Consider the following 25,322-nt stretch of genomic DNA (forward strand, 5'->3'; position numbering starts at 1 on the left):
GAATTCTCTTAAACTCACACTTGGCAAGATACTAGATCATACTGAACATGTTAATGTTTGGTCCGTGTTTTCAAATCCACGGTATATGTGTTTTAAGAACCTTCTACCCAGGAAAGCCGGTGTACATTTTGAATGAATAGAATTAGCTCATGTCACACCAAGTAGTTTAATCTCCATTATTTTTGTAAACACTGAACCTCCAAGGATATTTTACCTTTCCATTCATTTAACTTAACTCTTATTTTAAGACAGGAATTAAAAACAGACGAGGCTGCCATATCTTCCTAGACCTTAGCTGTACAAACCAGCCTTTCACTATCTTAAATTCAACACAGAGTTCAAAATTAAATGCACAGACAGTTCTCCCACACATGCAAAGCCCCTGAGCCTTTTAGGGCGCCCGCCCAGTCGGTCCGCGGACACCGCCACCCAGCGGAGTCCAATTCCATGGCTACTTACAGCGTCACTTTGGTGGTCACGGTCGACCTACCGGCACCGAAGTGGTTCCTGAGCCTCAAGCCGTCGGCGTCAGAACCGCCTGCCCATCTGCCCAGCTCCCTACTGCGCCCTCCTTCTCCCCGGCCGTCGAAGTGGTTGGGGAGCGGGCCCCGCTTGTGCTCGGGCTTGAACTCCGGCAGCAGCGAGCTGCTCTTCACCGTGAGCTCGCGGGGGGTTACTCCGGCCGCCTCCTCCCCGCTCTCCCCCGCGGCGCCCCTGGCAGCGGGGCCGGCGTCGGGCGCGGGCGTCCTCTTCGGTGGGGACTCCTTGGCGGGAGCCCGCGGGCCGCTGGCGGGCGGGGCGGGCACAGCCTCGGGGACGCGGCTCCTGCCCTTCCTCTTGGTGGGGGACGAGGCTGGGAGCGGCTGTTTGCCCCGGTCGGACTCCGCCCGGGGCTGCCCCTTGGGGCCGGGACTCGCCCTGGACTCCGGGTTCCCAGCCGAGGCAACGCCCCCTTCGGGGGCCGCCTGCGGAGATTTCACTTTCTTTTCCGCCGAAACTTTCTCGGTGGCCGCGACTGGCGCCACCTCGTCGTCGAACACTGCATCGTCCCTCGCCGGGCTCTCGGGCAGTGCCGAGTCTGCTCCGGGGGAGTCGGTGGATTTCTGCGACTTCCTCCGCCTCCCCGACCGGCGACCGCTAGCCCTCTTCTCCATGTCGTCCAAATCTCCGCAATCTTCTGCTCCAGGAGCAATCACGACCGGCTCGTCCACTGGCGCCGCCTCAGTCTTACTCAAGTAGATGTCCAAAGTTAACACCTTAGCCGGATGGGCGTGCCCTCCCGGCCCGGCTTTGCCGTCGGCCTGCGCGGAGCTGGCCCTATTCTGTGTGTGCTGCGCGGCAGGGTCACCTGGCGGAGCAGATGCGGCTTCAGGGTGCTGGCTGCGCTGGACTTGCGCCCCCAGTGTGCGTCCTTCGGCCCTGTCAGGGCCTTCGCTTAGTCCTTGCGCGGGCCGCTCCCCAATGGGCGTCCCTGGCACACCCCTCTCACCCCGCACTGTCTCGTGCCCGCGGCCAGCGCTGGGCGAAGCGTCCTCCCCCGGACTGCAGGCGGGTGTCTCTGCGTTCTCTCGCCTGGAGGAATTCTCTGGCGTGGAATGCAGCTGCTTGGCAGCAGTGCTGGTAGCTGAGAAAGCCTCTCCCTCTGCCTCCAGAGGTTCTAATTGAGGTGAATCACTTTCATGGCATTGCTGCACAGCCGCTGCTGCTGCATGACTGCTCGGGAACGGTGACCGCTCGGCATCTGGGGGTGCTGCTTGGACGCAGCTCTCGGCGGGCTCGCCCTCGGGTTCCCGGGGTTTCTCCTGGGGGAAGCCCTCCACGCACGCATCTGTTTGCCTTGGTTGGCTGCCCTGAGATTTACTCTTCTCATTCCCTCTTTCAGAGAGTTTAGAAAATGCTACATCTTTGGGAGAGGCCGGCTTGGCATTTAAGTTTGTGGGACTCTCTAACCCGTTGCTGATGTTCCTTCTCCTTCCTGCCGTAAACAGGTTGCCAAATTTCCCCAAAACTGGCTTTCTTTTGTTCTCCTCTGGTGGTTGTGCTCTAGACTGAAAAATAAAAGGAGATGGGGAAAACATTATGAGAATCTGGTTTCTCTCCTTAGTGGTTATACTACGTATGAACTACAAGACGAAATGATAATAGACCGAAGTTTCTAATTATGAATGAGAAAGTTGTGTCTTTGTTACATTCATTCCAACAAATAAACTGACTTTTCTTTTTGGATTTTCTTCAAGGCCATGTATTTTTGGCACTTAGAGTTACCTTTTTAAACTATAATCTTGTTTTTAAAGGAAAATAAAAAAATCCAAATATTCACACATACAGAATAAACAATCCTAAATTCTCTCCAGCTTTTGTTTTTTTAACCTCTTTCCCCCAAAAGAAGCGATTACAAAACAGCCATGTCTACTATCCAGTAGCAGTTCAAACACATTAAAATATCTTAAGGCGGTAACACCGCCCCTTCTTTTTGTAGAAGGGAAGGAGGACGAGGACAAACGGTACCAGCAGGCTTCTACTCGGGAGCAGTAAGATATCATCCAGGTTCAACATAATTGCAAAATGAAAGCATTAAACGAAATGCCGAAGGATCCTGCACCTGGGTCCCGCCCTCCTCCAAACCCACGGCTCCGCGCGGGCCGGCCTGCGCTCGCCCAATAGGAGAAGCGCGCGGCTTTCAAACGCCGGCTCGTCACGGCGAACCGAGCTGGCTGCTTAGGAATTCCCGGGTGAGACGTTTCCCTTTGGGGAGTTCATAGAAGTGCAAACACCGAGGAGTGCCAGCGGGAGCGGGGCGGAGATGGACGGGCGCCCGCCTTCGCACTCCCACACCTCGGGCCGAGGAGGCGCGAGCGCAGGGAAGCGCGCCATGGCTCGGCCCACGGCGACCTCAGCCCCGGGGCCCGTCCCTCGCCACCCCGCTGGGCACCGGGTGCGGACGGGCGGGGGCCTCAGGGGCCGGCAGACCCCCTGAGGGGTCTGGGGTCGCCTGCGAGCGCCCCGCACGAGTCCCGGGAGAGGGAAAACCTGTGCTTCTTACAGGGCCTGGAGCAAACGTCCCGCACCTGGTGCCGCGCCGGAAGCCGGGAAGTAACTCAGAACAAATCAATAAAAGCAAGCCCGCCTTCGGGCGCCTTGGCGCCCGGGGGTTTGCCAGAGCGCGATTGGGTAGGTGAGCTACTTTGGGACCGGCGGGAAGAGAAGGAGGTCCACCTCCGAAAGGCAGGGAGCGTGCGCGGCGAGCCCACCCTTGGTGCGTGTGGGAGGACGAGTTTTTCCGCAGTAAACCTTTCCACCAAGCCCAAGTGACATGTGTGGCTACAGTAACTTCAGAATTAACTCTTCCCCTCAAATCCCAGGTGCTAGCTTGAGCCCCACCTTTCCAGTAAGGTGAACATTCCAGGCAGGTTTTTACGATATCGGCTATTTACGGGGAAAATCTTGATCACATGATTTTACGTGATCACTGTTTAAAGACGTTCCATTTCATTTGAATTGTGTGTTGAACCAACGGACTTGAGATTGTGGGAAACAAGAAAGATTGTAAGATAAAGCTTGGAAGTAACAGGGTCAGCAAGCAAGCAAGCAAGCAAGTTATGTAATCCCTGCTACAGCCCAGTGAGCTAAGTGCTGCTACCACCCTGTACAGATGAGGAAAGTGAAGCTTGGAGAGATGAAGAGACTGAAACAAAGTGTATGTTGGAGGGAGGGGGGAATTCAACCCCAAATAATCAGCTTCCAGCCCACAGTCTTTCAACTCCACCACAGGGTCCCCTTTTAGAGGACACTGAGGTGCAGCAGGTACACCAAACCAGAGTCCAGCCAGAGGAGAGGATTCTGCACCAAACACTCACAAAATCAGAGATCTTGATGGACAAAGTCCCCATGAATCTGATTTACTGACAAACTCCTGAGGTGTATGAGAAGCACCTGGTGGGGGTTTTGGAGCTAGACAGCTGCAGGGTGAGAAGATGGACCACAGCCACTGAGCTTTTGTGACTGACTTGATATACGTTTAAAATAGAATCAGATGTTGATTAGTAATCCAATTTTTCAATGGTTATATAAATAACATAGAAGGAACTAGTGGTGTAATTTAAGAACAATACATTAAATATTCCAGGGAATATATTTGGATTCTTTTACTATGAGTCAAAGGTTTTACATGGTTTTTAAACATAATAACTCATGCTTACTGAGTCCTCCTTACGGGCCAGGCATTTGCTAGATGATTCGCCTCCATTCTCATTTAATCCTCCCGGCAGCCCCCTTAAGGTAGGTACTCTTTTTATGCCCACTGCCAAGTTACTTATCATTTAGCCAAGGACTCATAGCCAGCAAGGTCTTTCTGACTCTGGAGATGGAGATCTTTCTCTCTACTGCTTGGATGAGCTTTCAAACATATCCTGAAGAAGTAGCCAGGAAAATAGGTTTGAGTCTGTTGCCTCAATTCCAGCATGAGTTAAAACAAAACAACTAAGTGTATGCATTATGTTGTTCTGCCAAAGATGTTGCAATCCATTTTTTCCCAGGGGGTTGAAAGAGGCCTGATCAGCAGTCCTCTCTCTGCTCAGTACAGGCATTTTTTTCATTTTTAGCTATAACTGCTTTTTACAAAACCAGTTGCTCTTTTTAACCTGGCCTCATCAACTACTTGACTTTCCCTCCATTTATCACTGGCCAGGCTTCTCTGTCTGATGAATTTCCTAGAATTCCACTGTTTGTTTGTTTAAACATGAATTTTCATAACAGCTTCGTTCATAATAGCCAGAAACTGAAAACAACTCAGGTCTGCTAATGGGATAAACAAAGCCAGGTACATCCATACAATAGAATACAATCAGGAATGAAAAGGAATGGATTTCTGAAACATAATAACAATGTGGATGAATCTCAAAAGCATTATGTTACTGGAAGAAGCCAGGCTCAAAAGGTTACATTTATATGACAGTCTAGAAAATCTGGTGATAAAAAACGAGGCAAACTGGGGGTTAGGTAGGAGCCTTTGGATTTGGACGACTCAGCCTGGGATGAGTGGCCACTCACCCAACACTTTCTCCTACAATTTTGATGCTAAGCTGTTGAGGAAGGGGAGGGTTCTGCAAGCAGGCCATCAGGGCCCCTCAGGCTTCCTCCTGCTCTGCTAGGTCTTACTTGGAAATGGCCTGGCTGCTGAGCATCCTCAGGCTGGGTGTCCTCAGGCCTGAGACTGCAGCAGAGTCCAAACAATCCTTTGCAGTTGCCTTTATATTACCTACTCTCTGCCCACCTTACCCAAGGCAGCCTCCACACCACACTGGGCAGACCTGCACTTTGCATCTTCCTGTCATCCACACCCTACTTGGAGGGGAGCAGTCCGCAACAGGACTAGTTTAGAGATGGCCCATGGCTTGTGGGCAGGACCTGTTTTAGGGAGTTCTTGTTTGCTAGTATTAAATGTAGCTCAGTAAGGGGCATGTGTAAGAATCTGAGACAAGACCACATTCCACCAGGGTCTACAGGCCCAGGCAACACAGGTTGTGGTGCTGATGTGTGATTCTCAACCTTTTAGGTGTGGCAGCACCTGCTATCACCAGTTGCTACTCTATAAATGTCACCCTGTACTGTTATATGTAATTTCAAATATCTGCACTATCTCCTCAATTAATGGACAGCAAAAAGTCATGAAATACAGGATATATTGTTAATAAACTCCAGAATGTCCAAAATATCTAGACATACAAGCAAAATAAGTATGTTTATTGTTTTTCAGATTGCCAACTGGAGTCATTGCTTTAACCTTAGAAGTACTGCACCTGAAATGGTATTTGGAGCTTGAAGAAAAATATGTTGTGTATATTATTTGAAAATTAACAAATATACTGTTTTAAAATGGTCTACAACAGTTGCAACACCAAGCACAGGGACTGACAGCTAGAGGTAAACATAGAGGATTTGCTGCTAGTACAAAGAATTACTGACATCTCACCTTCCTTTCAAAGAGTCATCAATACCCTTTGAGACAACTAGAAACAGAGTGGAAAATTTTTCTGCCCAGGATTTAGTTTGGCCAAGAATTTGTAGCTCTAATCTGCCAGTGTGAGGGTTGTATGTGCTGATACAATTCCTGGCACACAAGTTTGATTTCTTCAGGTTTACTGCTGGCTCCCAGCCCAAACCTGACTCGGGAAAGCAGATCAAGATCTTCTTACATGTACTCACCTGTGCATCCTTCTAAAATACGGTAATCACTGTACACATGGAACTCTCTTTTTCTAAAAACACTTGAGATTCCCTAAGAGCTCACTGCTGATTTCTGAGTGATATGTTAGTTCCTGCTTCAATTTAGCTGCAGTGAGGAACAAGTCAGATGGCTGCTACTGTGAAGGACATGGTGGGCCATGTTACTTTGATATTCCCTTAGGTTCATAATACCCAAACACGGATTTATATGTGTTTGCCTTTGAGAGGCACTTTTTATTTTGATATAGAGTTTTAAAAGTGGCTTAGGTGTGTGACTAAATATATATATATATGTATATATGTATATATATATACACATATATATACATTTTTATATGCTTCAACGTTTAAAGTAAAAACAGGTTAGAAAATTCTATTCAATAACAGCAAGAAATACTTTAGAACCATGTGACAGATAAGTAGAAACAAAGATGGAGGGTGGGGAAGGAGGAGAATAAAAGAGAAACAGTCAAAGCTGGATAGAACTTATGTTGGGAGAAAAAGAAGCACACAAAAAGCAAGGACAACTTTCATGAGACACCACTCTTTTCTTAAAACTTCTAGGATATACATGCCAAAGACTTTTGAAATTAAAGTTAAAATTGCATCTTTCTACTATAAGTATATAGCAGAATAGCATCCAGCATCAGAACCATCAGTCAGATAAAATTAGATTTAAGAGAATTTCCATTTATTGATCCTGGATACTCCAAACATAGATTTTAGAACAGGCTTTTAAAATAACGTACTCTCCTCACCATCTCTCCATTTTGTGTTTTTCTTTTTGGTATTGTTTGTGCTAACATACATGGCCCACTCTAAATACACACATACACACATATGCACACATACATACAAACACAGAAACACACATGCTCATAAAATGCAAAAGAAGAAATGAAAAGTCCCCATCAATAAGACTGGACCTATGAAACACTTAAATGTTTCATTTTAGCTTTTTAAATAAATATTTGTCTATATGTTTTTATGTATTTCCCTCCCTTGGAGTACACTAAATATAATTTAGCTTCTTAATGGCTTCAGAGACAGAATCATGAGCCTCTGTTATTACATTGCTGTAACACAGGCCTATTACAATGAGTGAAGGCTTAGGCTCACACTCAATGACCCACAGGCTATTGCACTTTTAAGGAGTAAGCAGAGCTCTAATGAAAAGGCATATTGGCAGGCATGGACTTGCTACATTTAATGTTGTTGACCCACATAGTCCAATTTCATACGGTCCAACCAACGCTACTTTCCATTAGGCCGTCAGAAACTTCCTCTCCATTGCCACTCCTCCCCAGTCACCTGGGAAAAGCTGCTTGCTCCACCCCCCGTGCTGTTTCTGATATTTGCCACCACTCTCAAGGCTCACCCCATTCTCTGCTGCCACTATCGTTTTCCTTTTTAGCTCTTCTCTGTCCTTTCAAGTTCACATGACACATACTTGTCTACTTAAAACTCCATGTGTTTGTTTTATTCTAGCACTGTCACTTCGAGCCAATCACATCTTGTTGTATAAAATCACAGATACACTGTTGAGTGATAAAACGGTGGCAAGCTTTTTTAAAATTCCAGGTTTAACAGCATTCTAAAAATGAGGCATTATTGAATATGAAAGCCATAATTCATGAAAAAGTTAAACTCTCATTTTTGAAGGTATTTTACGATGCTTAAACAAAGGATTTAATGAAGAAATGTAGTTTCTTTTAAAAATTGGACTTCCTGTTGCAAGTATGAATTGTCTTTAGGTCATTTATTTTTACAGAGACATAGTGAAAAGCAATTATTTAAAGCCACTGACACTTGATGATCAATCAGAAAGGACTATTAGATCAGAGAATGTTTGAATTCTAAGATAGTCCAGTCATTCATTCCACTAATAATTTTTGTGCCAGCATTTCCCCTTTACCTTGAAGAGCCAAAACATTGTCCAAAGATTAAATAATTTTCCTAAGACACAAGTCAGGCTTTCTAAAAGTTAGCTCAGGACTTTTTCCTATCTTAAATTATAATATATCATTAGAAAAATGAGATTTTATTTACTAGATATGATTTATATATCATTTTTATGAAAGTACTGATTACACAGGGTAAGTTACACCTGTGTGTTGTGCTTCCTCACAGGCCTTGCAATAAGGCAATAGATGTGATACTCAGCAGTTAAGTGATGACTTGTCATGGAGCTCTGCCTTTAGAATTCAGGTAACTCTGTAAAGTGTGTGCTAGTTTTTTGGTGTCAGTCAGGCCTCCCCAGCAGCTACCCTTCCCCTCTCTCCAGGGTCCAGGACCTGCTTCCTTCTCTTGCCCCTGCAGGCCTCCCCCAGGAAAGGCTCTCAATTGTTGCTAGCTCAGGGCTCCAGTATCCTTTGCTTGTGGTAGAACCAGGTTTTGTGGGCCTGAAGTATATATAATTTGGAGAGCTTTCTCTAAGAATAAGAACACAAAATATTATATTGCAGATTTAGGTACAGGACTTTGAAAGAGATTATATAAGTGAAGGACCCTGGAGCTTAAACTTCTTTCACCTCTCTTGGTTTCCTTAAAATCTTGCCCACACTTTGTAAATAATCCCTCACCACTCTCCTCAATTATCCCATTTAAGTGTCTTATTTCTTACTGGGAACCTGACTAATATTGGGTAAAAAATTATGGGTAACAAATAACACAGAATGTTTCTGATAACAAAGATAACTGTATCATTCTAAATTAATTTACTTTACAATGGAGAGATATACTCCTAATTTGGTGAATACTTTTCTCATGCATAATATGTAACTAAGAGGAGATATAAGAATTTGAAATTTATAGCAAAACCATTTCTCACCCTACCTCCTGGATGATGTGCATATCCTTGTTAGCATAATCAAATAAATGACTAATTAGTTCCTAATTGGACTAAAGTTTAGCCAAAGTGGAAAATAGAAATGTATTCATTATGAAGTAGTCACATTAGTTCTAGTTCCTTTAATTGCCTCAGAACCAAAAAAGCATATTCTTTAACCATAAAATTTAAAAAGAATGATTGCACAATGACTTATGTGTAAGATTAAGAATAATTACTTCAAACCACTTAAAAAATTAGTCTCAAAATATAAGTCCTAAAAGCCCCATGGACTAATTTTCAGTAAATTCATCCATATATAGATGATGTGGTGAGAGAGATAGGGAATTTATTGGGGGCAGAGGGTACATCAGTCCCAGGACAGCACGCCTGACCCCCCACCAGGCACAGAACACAGGCAAGTAGGCAGCTCCTGTTCTCTGGTGACTGAGATCAGGAAGGGGAAGGCAGCGGGAGATGGCAGGTCTACGAAGAAAAGCCTCTCAGCTGCCTCTGAGACTTCTAGTGACCTTGAGGTCCATTTTACCACAATTAAAAGTGTGCCAAAAAATAGTGGATTTATTTCTAGAAAATGGAACATTCTTTATCTTTCCAACTAATATCCACTGCCTGGAAGTTTCTCAGTTTCCTATAATTTCTAGTAAGAATTGACTTCCTAGAAATACTTTTCAAATTAAGAAGCAGAATGCATGCTTTCATGAAGAGAACTCAGGAATATCACTAAATAGGCCATCAGAATCATTTATCCCATCAAAAAGTCCTCATCTGTCATACAGGGTATTGAGAATTCACATGAAATGGTATCTGTGAACATGCTTTGAAAAGTACCAAGTGCCTTGCGACAGTGACAGCTGGCATAATTAATACTCTGATAGTTTGCTGATGTTTCACAGCCCAGGTTAAAATCATAGAAGCTAAGTAAATTTGTGATTCTGAATTGGTGAGATGGAAATGAAAATGACAGCTGTTTCAGATGATGTTTATAAAGGAGCTAACATGTCTGCGGAGCTTGGCATATCATCGCTTGTGAGTGCTCATCTTCATAGTTTGCTGATGTTTCACAGCCCAGGTTAAAATCATAGAAGCTAAGTAAATTTGTGATTCTGAATTGGTGAGATGGAAATGAAAATGACAGCTGTTTCAGATGATGTTTATAAAGGAGCTAACATGTCTGCGGAGCTTGGCATATCATCGCTTGTGAGTGCTCATCTTCAATGTATCATGACTAGAATAAAGAAGACAAACAGAAGTCAGTCCTTTTTTAAAACTTCTTTTTATCCCACATCATAATGCATAGAAGATATGCAACTTGGTAAGGTGAATGCCTTTGAACTGCCCTATGTAAATACCACCTTCACTTTCCATAACCTCATCCTCCCTTATTTCTCTTCATAGCACTCATCATTACCTGAAATTTATTGTGTACATATGCATATACTTCTTTATTATCTGTCTTTCCTTACAGAATGTAAACTTCATGAAGATAAGAACATAGTTTTAGTCACCACGGTGTCTCCAGCCCTTAAGTAATGCTTGGCACCAATGGGCACATGGCAAATATTTATCAGATGACCATATCAACCATGTTTTCCAGAAATCCCTTACCCTCCCACCCATCAACAAACAAGAGACAGATGACAGCGTGTAATGGAAAGGCCTGTGGTTTGGGGCAGTGATTTGTCATTGAAGTCCTCAGTGAATAATTATCAGAAAGGAACAAAGCCCTGTTCTCTGGCCTTAGTCTCCTCAAATGATTCTCCCCAAATCCAGCTTCTGGAATATTTGTCCCATGGATTTTTGTGAGGATCAAATGAGATGTTTGTAAAACACAGGGCACAGTCTCCGGGGAAGAGCCAGGGAATGGAAAAGGACATTTTAAAAAAAATAAAAGAAATACTTATTCATATTTGAAAGTCAGAATACAATGGCAAATACAATTAGAAAATATAAATTATCCTTAGTTTCCACTGCAAATAACCACTACTGGTTTTTTTATTCCTGGCTTTTTATAGGGCATTATACCATTTTGTAAATAGAGTTTTATATGTTGTCCTTTCACTGAACAGTATATATCATGAATATTTCTTAATGACAATAAATATAATTCAACCATATTTTTAATGGTTGAATTAAATTCCAACAAGAGAACATACCACACTTCCCACAGTTGTTCATTTATGTTATTTTCATTGTATTGCAGCCTGCAGAAAACATATTTCTAGGTTATCATCTCTACACATATTGTAGGATATAGTCCTAGAAATAAAATTGCTAGATCCAAAGATACACATATTTTTAAGGCCTTTCCCATGCATTGCCAAAATCCCTCCTAGAAAAATTGTGTCAATTTATTCTCTTAGCAACAATGTCTGAAAAGGCAAGTTTGCTGCATCTTTACCAATTCTGAAAATCACACTTTTTTGTTTCTTTTTGTTTGATGGGTTAATATGCCTATCTCATTATTCTTTATATTGCATTCTTCTAGCAATTGAGGTGGAAAATGAAATTTATAAAATGACAATTCACCACGATATAATAAAAAACTATAAAATACCAAGTGAAAAAAAACAACAAAAGAGATAGAAGAGCTTTACATGGGAAATTACAAAACTTTTTTAAAGAATAAAGAAGACAAATAAATGGAAAGAAATACCATGTTCATGGATTGTAAGATATATAAATATCTTACAATCCATTAACATTTGTTCTATACATTCAATACAGTTAAAATCTTAAATAAAAATCTTATATAGAAATTGTTCTACACATTCAATACAATTAAAATCTTATATAGAAATTCAAGGGGCCAAGAATAGTCAAAACATTCTCTTAAAAAGAACAAAGTAGGAGAACTTGCTCTACCAGATCTCAACTATTTCGTAACGCTAAAATAAATAAAACATGATGGCATTGGCACAGAGAGAGATAAACAGATAAATAAAACAGAATAGAGGGAAAAGAAAAACATACATACATGGACACTTGATTTTTTGTTTAACCAAGGTAGCACTATAGAGCAATAGAAAATAATGGTTATGAGACCATTAGTTATCCACATGGGAAAAAAAAATTTAATTGGATTCCTATCTTATCTCATCCACAAAGAAAAAAACAATGCTATGTAGATTTTAGACCAAAATTTGAAAGGCAAAAGTATAAAGAATTTAAAAGAGAATATAGTAGAATATCTTCCTGATGTTTTAGCAAGGAACAATTTACTTAAAGAACACAAGACACTATCCATACAGGAAAGAATTAATACATTTAACTCTATTAAAATATAAAATAAGGACTTTTGATCATCACAAGACATCATAAATTGAATGAAAAGACAAGCCAGAGAATGGGAGAAGGTATTTAAAACCTATATCAAGATTCCTCCAAAAACTTTCGCAAACCAATAAAAAAATATATACAAATGATCTGAACAAGCATTTCAAAGAGAGAATATAGACATCGTCAACAAATATATGAAATGGTACCCAGTCTAACTAGTAATCAAAAAAAAAAGAAAAGGAAAGCCACAATGAGATACTTTTACACACCCACCAGATTGGAAAAAATTAAAAAGAATGATAATTCCAAAAATAAGAGAGGCTATGGAGCAACAAGAAATCTAATATACTGATGCTCAAAGTATCAATTGGTACCACTACTTTGGAAACATTTTGGCATTATCTAACAAAACTGGATGTATGCATATCCTATGGGCAAGCAATTTCACTCTTCAGTATATTCCTGAGAGCAGCAATTTTCAGACTTTTTGGTTTCAGAACCCCTTTAGAGTCTTAAAAATTAGGGCCCCAAAGGGTAAAGGACAATACTTCAAATTCCATGTGAGACCAAGGGAAGACATGTTTAATTGGTGCAGGATCTATATTTCCTAAACAATTTAAATCATACAATTTGTTCAAACACCTTAATTACAAGGAACTTTGAATAGGAAGCGAGACCTGGTAGGTTTGCATAGGTTAGTGTGAAATAGCAACACATCCCAAAGTAATTTGGGCAGAGAATAAAAATATATATGCAGGGCTCCCCTGAGGAGCTGGGGGAAAATGCGGAGGTGTTGGGCTTCCTCACCTGGATTGTTGCTGATGTTCTCACAAACACTGAGGACTGGCAGTTTGGTGTGCCGAGCCCTCTATATTGAACTTGCCCTTTTGAAGCTCATTATTGCAAAGGAGAGGCTAAACCTGCTTATAATTGTGCCTAAGAGTCTCCCCCTAAGTACCTCTTTGTTGCTCAGATGTGGCCCTCTCTCTCTCTAGCTAAGCCAACTCAGCAGGTGAACTCACTGCCCTCCCCTCTACGTGGGACTTGACTCCCAGGGGTGTGAATCTCCCTGGCAATGCAGGATATGACTCACGAGGATGAATCTGGACCCAACAATGTGGGATTGACAATATCTTCTTGACCAAAAGGGGAATGTGAAATGAAACAAAGTAAAGTTTCAGTGGCTGAAAGCTTCCAAATGGAGTTGAGAGGTCACTCTGGTGGACATTCTTATGCACTATACAGCTAACCCTTTTTAGGTTTTAATGCATTGGAATAGCTAGAAGTAAATACCTAAACTATCAAACTGCAACCCAGTAGCCTTGACTCTTGAAGACGATTGTATAGCAATGTAGTTTACAAGGGGTGACAGTGTGATTGTGAAAGCCTTGTGGATCACACTCCCTTTATCCAGTGTATGGATGAGTAGAAAAATGGGGACAAAAACTAAATGAAAAATAGGATGGGATGGGGGGATGATTTGACTGTTCTTTTTTACTTTTATTTTTTATTCTTATTCTGATTCTTTCTGGTGTAAGGAAAATGTCCAAAATCGACTGGGGTGATGAATGCACAACTATATGATGGTACTGTGACAGTTGATTGTACACCATGGATGACTTATGATATGTGAATATAGCTCAGTAAAACTGAATTTAAAAAAAATTAAGGGCCCCATGAGTTTTTGTTTATGAAGGTTACATCTATCCACATCTATCAGGTCAGGAATTAAAACAGAATTCTCTTAGCCAACTGAGCAATGATGTCATGACATATGCTGTCCCCTAGATCTCCACTGTACCCTTGTGAGAAAATGAATGTGAAAAAGGCAAATAATACCTTAGCATTATTATGAAAATGGTTTTAAAATCACAAACCCTCTGATGAGATCTTGGGAACCCTCAAGGATCCTCATACCTCTCTTTGACAACTGCTACCCGAAGGAGCACACTGTCCCAGGACATATGTACAAGTATATTCACAGAAGCATTACTTGCAATAGCCCCCAACAAGAAATAGACCCAGAGCCTGTCAAGAGTAGGATAAACAAATTAATGGTGGTGCATTCATAAAATAGATTACAGCAATAGAAATGAGTGACTCTATCTACACACAATCCATGGATGAACTTTACAAATATAATGTTGATGGAAAAGAATCCAGACACACATGAAGACACAGTGTATAATTCCATTTACATGGAATTCAATAACAGGAAAACTGAATTGTATTGTCTTGGGATATACTCATAGGTGGTAAAAATGTAAAGAAAAGCAGAGATGTGATAACCAACAATTAAGATCATGGTTACATCTTGTGGTGCTGATCCTGTCCTTATTTAAAATTTTGATGTTTTGTTCGTCATGTTTTTTTTTCCCATTAATTTTGACTTTTAAAATAGTGTATTAAAATATTTACTTTGATTATTGAAATTTTTGGCACCTCATTAAATTTTGCACCTGGGGCAAATGCCTCACTCACCTCAACCTAGTGCTGGCTTTGGTGGTGAGGGAGGGGGATACGATCAGAAAGAGACCCCCAGGAGACTTGAGAGGTGGCAGCAATATTCTATTTCATGACCTGTGTCCAGCTACACAGGTGCGTACTTTATCATTACTCACTATACTCTACCTTTATATTTTATATACTTTTCTGGTTGTATGTTATATTTTACTATATTTACTATATTTAACTAGGAAGCATGAATTTCTTTGATTCTGAATGGCATTGAATATGTTTTATATAGTTATTGGACTTGTGTTTTTCTCATTTGTGATTTATTTCAGATAACATTTCTTAAGAACCTATCATGTGCCAGGCACCTCATAACCATCCTGTGAGGTAGGAATTGTCATCCTCATTCTACCATTGAGAAAACTGAGATGTAGAAAGTGATTTCTCCAAGGTCACACATGGCTGGTGGGACCAGAAGATGCACAGTAAATAGTAATGTTTGTGCTATTTCTCTCCTGTTTTTCTCCTTCTGCTCCTTTTGGTTGCATTTGACTACACTGACTTGTCAACCTCTCTCTTTCTCTCTGTCTCTGTCTCTCTCTCTGACACATACACACACACACACACAAACACACACTTAAATATGAACATGGAGAAATAAAGCAGGTCACCTCAGACCCAGAACAAGCAGAGAAGCATAGCCTGCTGCCAAGGAGGTGGGGTTGGGGAGCAGGTGTGAGGACAGGAAATAGACTGTGGGGACCAAAGAGTAGAGGCTGTGAGGAGCAGCCCCCGGGAGAACAAAGAACACCAAACTGGGGAGAAAGTCAGACTTCCACTCACTGGAGCCTACAGAATTATTTTCATAAGCTTTTTCATTCAATATCTCATATATTTTTCCACTCTCTGGACCTTGGGTCTTCTACCTACTTCCTTGTAACCCTCAGAAAGATCCACTAGATATCTCCATCCATGGAATTTTGTCTTCTCTCCCTCCATTAGATTCTGTCTTGGGGGGTTGGGACTGTGTGCGTTTTGGGGTTGGGGAGACTGTGAGAAATTTGCTGCTACTTGGGTTTGGAAAAGTAAAACATTTCATCACCGCTTACCACTCTGTTCCTGGCAAGCAGCATGACTGATGCTTTCTCTGCCCCGGCTTGTGCATTTGCATTGCATTTTGCAAACACTGCTCCTGCACAGGCTTGAGGTGGACAAGCCTGTGCACCCAGGTTGAGCACTGCCCCCGTCCTGACTACGCCTGGAGACCCAGGGTGCAGGTCCCTGCCCATTTCCACATTTTGAGTTAAAATTAAAATGTTGTTTCACTTGCTAATACATTATTAGTATCTACAGTGCCTTCTGTGGACCTTCATCTCCTGTCACAGAGAAACTAAAGGGAAAGAACTTAGAATTTCTCAGCTGGTCACTATATCTATCCCTCCACCCCTGCCCCAACACTGGCCTCTCTCCACCTCCACCTCACCCCTAGCTAGTTAGCAAGGCACATAGGCTATAGTTAAATTAATCTGTTTGCACATTTCTCTCAATATATTTACAATTAAGCCTTAAGAAGATGGTTGACCAAAAAATCAGAAATTCCAGTAACTAAAATTAAAATGCTTTTTGAAGGTTCATAGTCATGATGCTCTTAAACCTAGAGACTGATTTTTTTTTTTTAATTTGGCAAGTCATTTCAAAAAAGGCATTTCTTGTAAAACAAAGGGTTTTATTTCAGTGTTACCATTTCTAGGGAAAGATTAAGAGCCCATGCTTCAAGACCATTTGTCAGTACAGTTATTAAGCCATTGTGTCTAAACTATCAAACAAGGGAGAAAAGTATTAAGTATTAACAAAGAAAATGAGGAGAATGATGCCCAGCACTTATTTGGGGCTTTATATTCATGCCTCTATGATCAAACTAGTGAAGCAAAGTTTAATAGACCTCATATAAACTTCTTTTCCCTAGAAGTTTACAAGATAGCTTTTTTTCCTCATAATTTATATCACTCCACAGAACTTCTTGAATGATAGGTTTGTGAGAAGCCGAGTCTCCCATAAATTTGTGTCCTAATAAAATCTCATTTGGGGAAAGTATGTGCAATACATAATAACTTGTTACAGAGACAGGCCGGTGAGAGCAGCAGGCAGCCAACGCCCACTGGAGAATGCATTTGAAAGATAACCTACACTCTAAAAGCATGAAATCAATTTCTACCTTCTCCTAACATAAAGAAAAGTAAAAATCAATCCTTACTCTCAAAACAGTGTTTCCTCACAAGTTCTTCCAAGGGGCTGGACATACATTTGCCTTTGAAATTTGAAAAAGGGGTAGGGAGAAAAGATTTTTTTAACTCAGGGGCAAAAAAAAGGATTTACTAAGTTTTTTTAATAGCACACTCAGCAATAGGACTGTATAATAGACATTGGTACTACGGTTGATGGAACCAACGCAGATCGATTGAACAGAAATAGCTTGTTAATGATTACCTGCGCACAATAATTTAAAGAACCTAGAAAAGAGCACACTAGAAGCAAGGCAGCAGATCACATAACAAAGCATTCTCATTTCTACTTCAAGCCAAAATATCTGATGGCCTTCAGCCTTCCACTATATTCTTTCTTTTCACAATTGCTTAAGACTTTTAAGCCCAAAGAATTTGCCAGATCTAGATAATACATACATTGTGAAGTTAACTGATGCTGTTAGTAACAATACTATATAGTGCAAAACAAAGCCTTAGCCAATGAAGAGATATCAAAACTTAAGTAAGTTTCTTACCATGATGTGGCTCCTTTTGTGTTTTCTATAGAAACACCGAGAGAATGTGGGGAATAAAACGTAGCTGTGCCTGCATCCCCAATATCAGTCTTCTTACTTCTCAAAGTAGCCTGTCTTGTCCTCCTCCTTCCAGCATTCTCTTAACTCTCACCAGCTCACTTTCTGGGTGCTGTTCTGTCCCAGAGCCAGAGCTGAATGACAGATACTGACTGTTTATGTGAAAAGCATATTTAATAAGGGTGTGTTTGATTCAAGAGTTGAAAGAGTTAAAGAGGTGTGCCCATTTTGGGGTGTGACGCTGAACTAAAATTTCTGAAAACACAACAGAGGAAGTAGTAGGTATTTGGGGGAAAGTTGTCCTGCATGCATTAAATTATATGGAAAACTGGATTACAGGTCGATAGGAAGTAGGTAGAGCAAGAAGGATAATTTACTTTATTATTAATTTTTAATATAATTTTTTTATTAGAGAAGTTAAAGGTTTACAGAAAAATCATGCAGAAAATAGAGTTCCCATTTAACTTCCCTCTTATTAACATGTTGCATTAGTGCAATACCTTTGTTACAACTGATGAAAGAATATTATTATAATTGCACTACTTACTGTACTCCATGGTTTACATTAGGATACACTGTGTTGTGCAGTCCTATAGTTTATTTTTAAACTTTTATTCTAGTAACATATATACAACCTAGAATTTCCCCTTTTAACCACATTCAAATATATAATTCAGTGCTGTTAATTACATCCACAATGTCGTGCTATCATCACTACCATCTATTACCAAAAATTTTAGGAAGAACTTGTGCTGGTAAAAAAGGCCAATTTTCTTTAATTCTGCATTTTTGCTTTGTTTTATTTTAATTCCAGTTTTTACCTACTTACACTTTTTTTAAAAAGGTGTAAAGTACATCCAACAAGCCACATCCCATGGAACATTACAAAAATGTGCCTAAGCATGAAACAGAATAACAGAAAAGGCAGACAGTAAAGTATGTCCACCTCATTAAAACCCAAATAACTATCACCTTGATTCATCAATAAATATAGCTCAATAACTAGAAATTACCAGAACATTTGCTTTAATGATTTCTAGTTTGTATATGTGTTACAAGAAATTTTCAGTATTAAGTAACAAATTCCTTTCCTCAATGAAATAGTCACCCAATTGTTAGACCTCTTAATTAGCTGTCTTTATTTTTAGATGATGTAAATCAGAAGAAAATCTTCTATTTTTTCATCACCACCAGTATTAGAATAATTAAGTACCTACTGACTCATATCAATGTGCAAGGATATACCGATGATGAGTGTGTGTGTAAGATGATATTCTTAAGTAAACTTATAAGAAGTAGATAGCTCCACCTAATGAAAAAAAAATTACAAACTTCTCTAGGCTTGGCAAAAAACAACCCACTTTCTCCTGGTCTAAACTCAAGTGTAATTTCCTCTGTAATTGTCTACAAGAAAAGATAAAATTTGAATAGATTGAGAGTTAAACTAGCCTAAAAGTAAAATATATATATATATAAATTATTATTTTAAATAAATAAAAAAATAAAGAGATTCATGAAAAGACTCAATGGTCAGTTGCTACCCATAACTATTGACAGAATACGACACACATGGGGTAAAGGGAAGGAAAGAAGACAGATATGTAAAGGCAATATAATACAATATTGTTATTTAGAAGTCTCTATAGGAATCAGTGGGCATATGATGACAGCTATCATTTATGGAAGGCCTATGTGGGAAAAAGCAGTGCTTTACTGAAGGAGAGTATTTTACATATTAATACATAAAACACACATACCTTAGCTCTGGGCTTGCTTTCTTCCCTTTCTGTTCTCTTCCCTTCCTTCTAAAGAAAGATTATGACTGATAGCAGATAAAAACCTTATAATTGAATATTAATAAATTCTGTAGCAATCACATATTAAAAACATTTATTTAGTACCTATGGTTATAGAAGTACTTGATGACATAATCTGAAAATAAGAATTCTTCTACTGACTCAACCTGGACAGAAAAAGTAATGTGAAACAACTTAGTATCTTCTATTGAATACCTACCATGTACTTTCATATAAGGGATAGAGAATATAAGGCTTATTTTGACTTCTAGAAGCTTATAGACTTGTCTATAAAAAACCACTGACATGCAGGCAGGCATTTAATTAACTGTTCAAGTGTGTAGTAGAGACATTTGCAATACTTTAAGAGTTCAAAGAGGAGGAGATCAGTGAGGGTGTGTAGCCAGAAGACCACAGGAAGGACGGAGCACTAGACTTGAAGGACAGATTTAATGAGGCAAGGGTCAAGGAAAGACATTAACGATGAGGGGAACAGCCTAAAGAGAGGCAAGAAAGTAACGAGCACATGGGGGCTAATTGGAGTTACATGGCATGTTGTAGGTCAGTGGAATAAATAAGGGGATACTGAATAAACAAGGTTAAGCTAGCCTGTGGAGGGCCTTGAAAGGCAAGCAAAGAAGCCTGGGTGTAATGTCATGGGAAATGTGAAATCTTAGCAGGTATACGATCAGGGAAGTGATATGATCTGAAGCAGTGTTGGGGGAAAACGGACATGAGAGCCTTCCGTCCACCTGACTGGGTGGGGACTGGAGTCAGCAGTTCAGACATGAGGTGCTAAGGGAATGAAGTGACCACTGATCATGGAAATGCAGAGAAAGAAAGATTCAAGGGAGACCAAGATTAAGGCTTAATGGGTATAGAGCTTCTGTTTGGGGTGATGGAAAAGTTTTGGTGATGGATGTGGGTGATGGTGGCACAACACAGTGAATGTGGGTAATGCCACCAAACTGTACTTGAAAGTGGTTACAATGGGAAATGTTGTGTTGTATATGTGTTACCACAATAAAAAGAAATAAATTTTAAAAAGGGAACAGGACTGAGGGAAAGGAGACACTGAAAGAGACAGAGACCAAAGTAATGCCACGATGCATTGCCTCGCAGCCTGGGAGACCAATCAGAGGCTTGGGAGTCTGGTTCAGGTCACGTCGAGTTTAGGGGAAAGTTAAGATTTACAAGTGGAAATTCCCACAAACCACGTAGCTGCAACTAGAACTCATTTTTACCTCAGAACTATAAATCTATACTTTACCTGAACCCTAACTCAGGCACATATTAAATCACAATTTGGCGGGAAAAATATAAAAAACAAGTTTATAAATGGCATTATTGGCTTTATTATAGAGCAAGAAGTGTAATTTTTTTCCTGTGAAACAGACAAAAGACACATTTGTCTGCCTTCAGCATCTATCAGCATTTTGCAATTTTTGATCTAGAGTCAGCTGCCGGCTCATGCTGAACAAAGCACCTGTGTAGTGAGAAGCTCATTAATAAGCATAAGGAATAACTACTCTGACATGACTTGTGGGTATTTCATCATTTTGTTTAAACAAAGCATTTGAGAAAAGGTATTCTTTGTGATTATCGTAAGGAATGAAATAAACATAGCAAGCCTGTAGTTGTTTTTAAGCAAACCAATGGAATCTTCTTGCAAAGGGAGACTTCGTTAAATTAACATCGTGCAGCAAGTGGAGATGAGAGGAAGACTGGCCAGTGTTATTTACTTTGCTGCTTCACTCCAGGTATTGTACTATTTGATTAGTACGAATTTAAGTGCACATTGAAAAACGGCAATGCGCTCACCATTAGCAACATGACTTTTCCCAGGGGGTGGGGAAAGGAATGAGAACTTGGCACACCTACTTCCTGTCCCCTCAGCCAAATTCCCCAGGGGTCATTCCAGCTTCAGAGACTTTTCTCACATGTTCATCCTTTCTCTACCTGTGTGGATCTTTACTGCAGAACAGGAAGACAGCAACGGGGAGAAATTCCTCCCCCTGACTCCATGGCTGTTCTCTGCTGAGCCCAGAGCGGGGATTAGATGCCAAGGAAAACAAAATTGCCAGCACCTGGTTTTCCTCCCAACTTTGTTGGCCCAGCCTTTCCATATCTCTTGGGAAAAAAAAAAAAAACATGTTTCCTCTGCAAGTCACGACTGCATGGGTATGAATGAAAAGGAGATTGTGTGCCTACAGAGCCCAACAAATCTTCCCAGAGCAAAAATTCAAATATTGAAACTTCTGTAAAATTTCCAAAATAAATAATCTTTAAGTTGCCATCCTGTTTTAATCTACTCTATTTCATGGGGTTTTGACAAATTCCTTTTCATAGCCCCCCAATGAGATGTTGCCCCATAAACTGAACAAAGTAATTTTTTTTCTGCCCTTATTCTTTTACCCAGTCTCAAACTGCACATTAGTCTTGTTTAAAGATTATGTCATAGTTGTTGCTCCCCAACATCTTGCACCCTCATAGCCCCCATTCACTCCAGGGTAACTGGGGATTCTCCTGGCTGTTTTTGACATCTAATCCCTGTTTCCCCAGCTATTGATTAACATCACCCCAACTCTGTAGATGTATCTTGAATTAAAAGTTAGGTAGAATTCTAAAAGGGAGATGACAACCATAATGCAGGCTCACTGGACTAAGAACTTCCCTACAATTGGCTTTTCATGCCGTGCTGAAGATTTTAGTTTCTTCATAGAAGACAAGATCTTGCCACAATTCTTTTTTTTTTCATCATAACTCATATTTATTTGTTTCATGACACTGTATAGTATTTTACACTTTTTATATTGAGTTTGTATATTATGACATGCATATTATGATTTATAATGATAATATATCATTTAATTCTCACAACGGACACAGACAGATAGATATTATCTCTGTTTTTACAGATGAAATAAGTGTAGGCTCTGAGTTCTACCTAAAGTGTCACAGACTTAGCCCATTGGTGTTCACACTCCAGAGGATTTTCACCTTCAGAGGACATAGATCCCTTTGAGAATCAATGAAAGCCCTAGAACTTCTCCCCAGAAACACGTCCATTGATACAAATACACTAAAATGTCAGGGATTTGGGGATTTTCAGAGGCCCATCCATGGACCTACAATAAGAAACCCTGCACGGTACAATGCTGAAAAGCCAAACAAAAACACATCAGTTTTTAGCTTTCCTTACAAGTTCAGATCCCCCTGCCTGTCTTTGAAGATTTTTCACAATCTGATCTCATGTATCCATCCAATGTTGCTTCTGCTTGGCCACTGTAGGGAGTGTGGGCTCTCAGTCCAGGATGGCCTGGGTTCAGACCCTGGCTCTAACACTTCCTAACTGTGCACCTTGGGCAGGTTATCTAACCTCTCTGTGCCTCTGTTTCTTTACCTGTAAACAGGTGAGGAACAGTACCTTCCTTGTGGGGATGAGAGGGATTATAGGAGTTAGTGGATGTAAAGTACATTGCCATAGCTCTTTACGCGTTTCTCAACCCATGCACTTTTTTGACATCTAATCCCTGTTTCCCCAGCTACTGATTAACATACCCAACTCTCACTTACAAAAGATGATTTTTGCGTTTTTGTGTCCTGGATTCAATAAACAACATAAACTACAACCAAAAGAAATTATTCAAAATCATTACTGTTTTCATTTTAATATACCTCCCCAAAGGGAAAGGATTAGGTTTTTTTCCATAGACTTGTTAGAAGACTTTTACATTTAAAATAGTAATTAATTTGAAGTTTTTCCTACTATTTTGAAACAATCTTTGGATCTTATGACACAATCAAATCAACAAAATTCTTATTAAGACCGCTGTCCCAAAAATATCTGTGGTCAGCAGAATTCTAAAACGGTGCCAGAGATTCCGGCCCCCCCCCCCCCCCCCGGTGAGCACGCCCTGTAAAATCTCCTCCCCTTGAGTGAGGGCAGGACCTGTACATATGAGGAAAGTCACTCCTGTGACTAAGTTATGTTACATGGCAAATGTGAAGGAATTTTTACAGCTGTTCCTAATAAGTAGTTTGACTTTGAGTTACTCAAAAGGGAAATTATTCTGGTTAAGTCTGATTTTATCAGCCGATCTCTTTAAAAGAGCTCCTAAAGGTCAGAAACTTGAAGTATCAGAGACTCTACTGCTGGCCTTGAAAAAGCAAGCTATGAGCTCTACAGCTGCAAGGAAATGAATTCTGTTAACAACCCCAGGAGCTTCGGGAGAGGATCCCAAGCTTCAGACAAAGACCCTGAGAGAGGACCCAGCCAAGCAGTACCATGGAACTGTGAGATAATACACATATGTTCTTTGCAGTTGCTAAGTTTATGGTAATTTGTTGTGCAGCAACAGAAAACTAATTCAATAGTCAATAACAATTTATTGACCAGTTTTTATGTACTAGGCACTGTAGCATATTCTTGTGAAGGATGAAATGAAATTTATAAGAATTAATCCATGCATCTTTTGGGGACTTTAATATAGACACCTAAGTGATGACAAAATAAAGCAGCATGCAGTCACTCTATATTAGATATATCAACTAAGAGTTGTAGGAATGTGGAAGAAGAAAACAATCAGGGAAGATTTTGTGAAGGTGGTGGCACAAGCTGGGTTTTGAAAAGTTTTGATATTTGATATTTGGAAATGAGGTGAATGGATAGTCCAGTCAAAGAGAAGAGTATGAGCAAAGCGAAGGGATGGAAAAGTACAATGTCTCAAGAGGGGACAGTGCGATTATGAAAACCTTGTGGATCGCACTCCCTTTGTCTAGTGTATGGATGGATGAGTAGAAAAATGGGGACAAAACTAAAGGAAAAATAGGGTGGGATTGGGGGGGGGATGATTTGGGTGTTCTTTTTTATTTTTTATTCTTATTCTGATTCTTTTCGATGTAAGGAAAATGTTCAAAAATAGATCGGGGTGAATGAATGCATAATTATTTGATGGTAATGTGAACAGTTGATTGTACACCATGGATGATTGTATGGTATGTGAATATATTTCAATAAAACTGAATTTAATTTAAAAACAAATTTAAAAAAAAAAGTACAATGTCTCTCCAGGGAGCTGCCAGTGGGATACTGTGGCTGAGACACAGGCTGGGACTGTATTTGGTGGTCAATAGGCAGCCATTAATATGATTAAAAGAAGTAAATTTGTGTGTTAACTAAAATGTAGACTATATATAGTGGTAAACAGGAAGCCAGACAAAAAGATGCTGCATTTGCTAAGTTGCTTATGAGACAGATTTATTGTTAGCATGACGGTGGTGCTATTTATCCACCATAAATCAACAAGACATCTCTTTGGCTGTGATGGACTGTAAGCAAAGGCACAGTACAGCATTGTTCAGCTACATTTTATTGAAGAGGGTTTTGAGAGCTGTGATTTAAATGAAGCAACCTGAACTCTAACAGGCTGGTGGGTCCAGTGTAAAAAAGGATGAATTAAAAAAATTATACAGCACAGCAGAGGGGTAAAAGGGGGCCTGGGGAGGCTTACCTTGGTCATGATAAAGTTAGAGGACAAACAATTGAGAAGAGAATTAGAAGAGATCTTTTTAGTAGAAAAAACTCTTATGGGGAAAGCTTATTCTAACCTCTGAAACCCTAGAACTCCATAATGACCAAGATGACACTGTATTTTTTAACTAAAATTGGTGGATGTGAACTTAGCATATTTGTCACAGACTAGGTTTATTTATATGAACGGGTCTGGTGAGCGTGTGTACTGGTTTGAATACTAAATCTTAGATGAACCATTTTAAAAACATAGGAACTGAGGAATGGACAAATGCTCCAGTGTCAGTACAAAAATTGAATACATTAGTTGATTGTCTTTAGTTCTATCATAATTTTGTCACTGATATTGATATA

At 40.3% G+C, this 25,322-nt stretch overlaps 1 protein-coding gene across 1 annotated transcript in view; it reads right to left on the reverse strand.

Moving 5' to 3' along the window:
* Positions 1–25,322, reverse strand: part of CRYBG1 (crystallin beta-gamma domain containing 1) — a 236,533-nt gene that overhangs the window by 53,480 nt on the left and 157,731 nt on the right. The window contains exon 3 of the mRNA XM_037842265.1: positions 460–2,048. Coding sequence (XP_037698193.1) covers positions 460–2,048 — 1,589 coding nt within the window. The remainder of the gene's footprint in view (positions 1–459; positions 2,049–25,322) is intronic.

This window comes from Choloepus didactylus, chromosome 7, assembly GCF_015220235.1.
Source record: "Choloepus didactylus isolate mChoDid1 chromosome 7, mChoDid1.pri, whole genome shotgun sequence".
In the NCBI taxonomy this organism is placed as follows: Eukaryota; Metazoa; Chordata; class Mammalia; order Pilosa; family Megalonychidae; genus Choloepus; species Choloepus didactylus.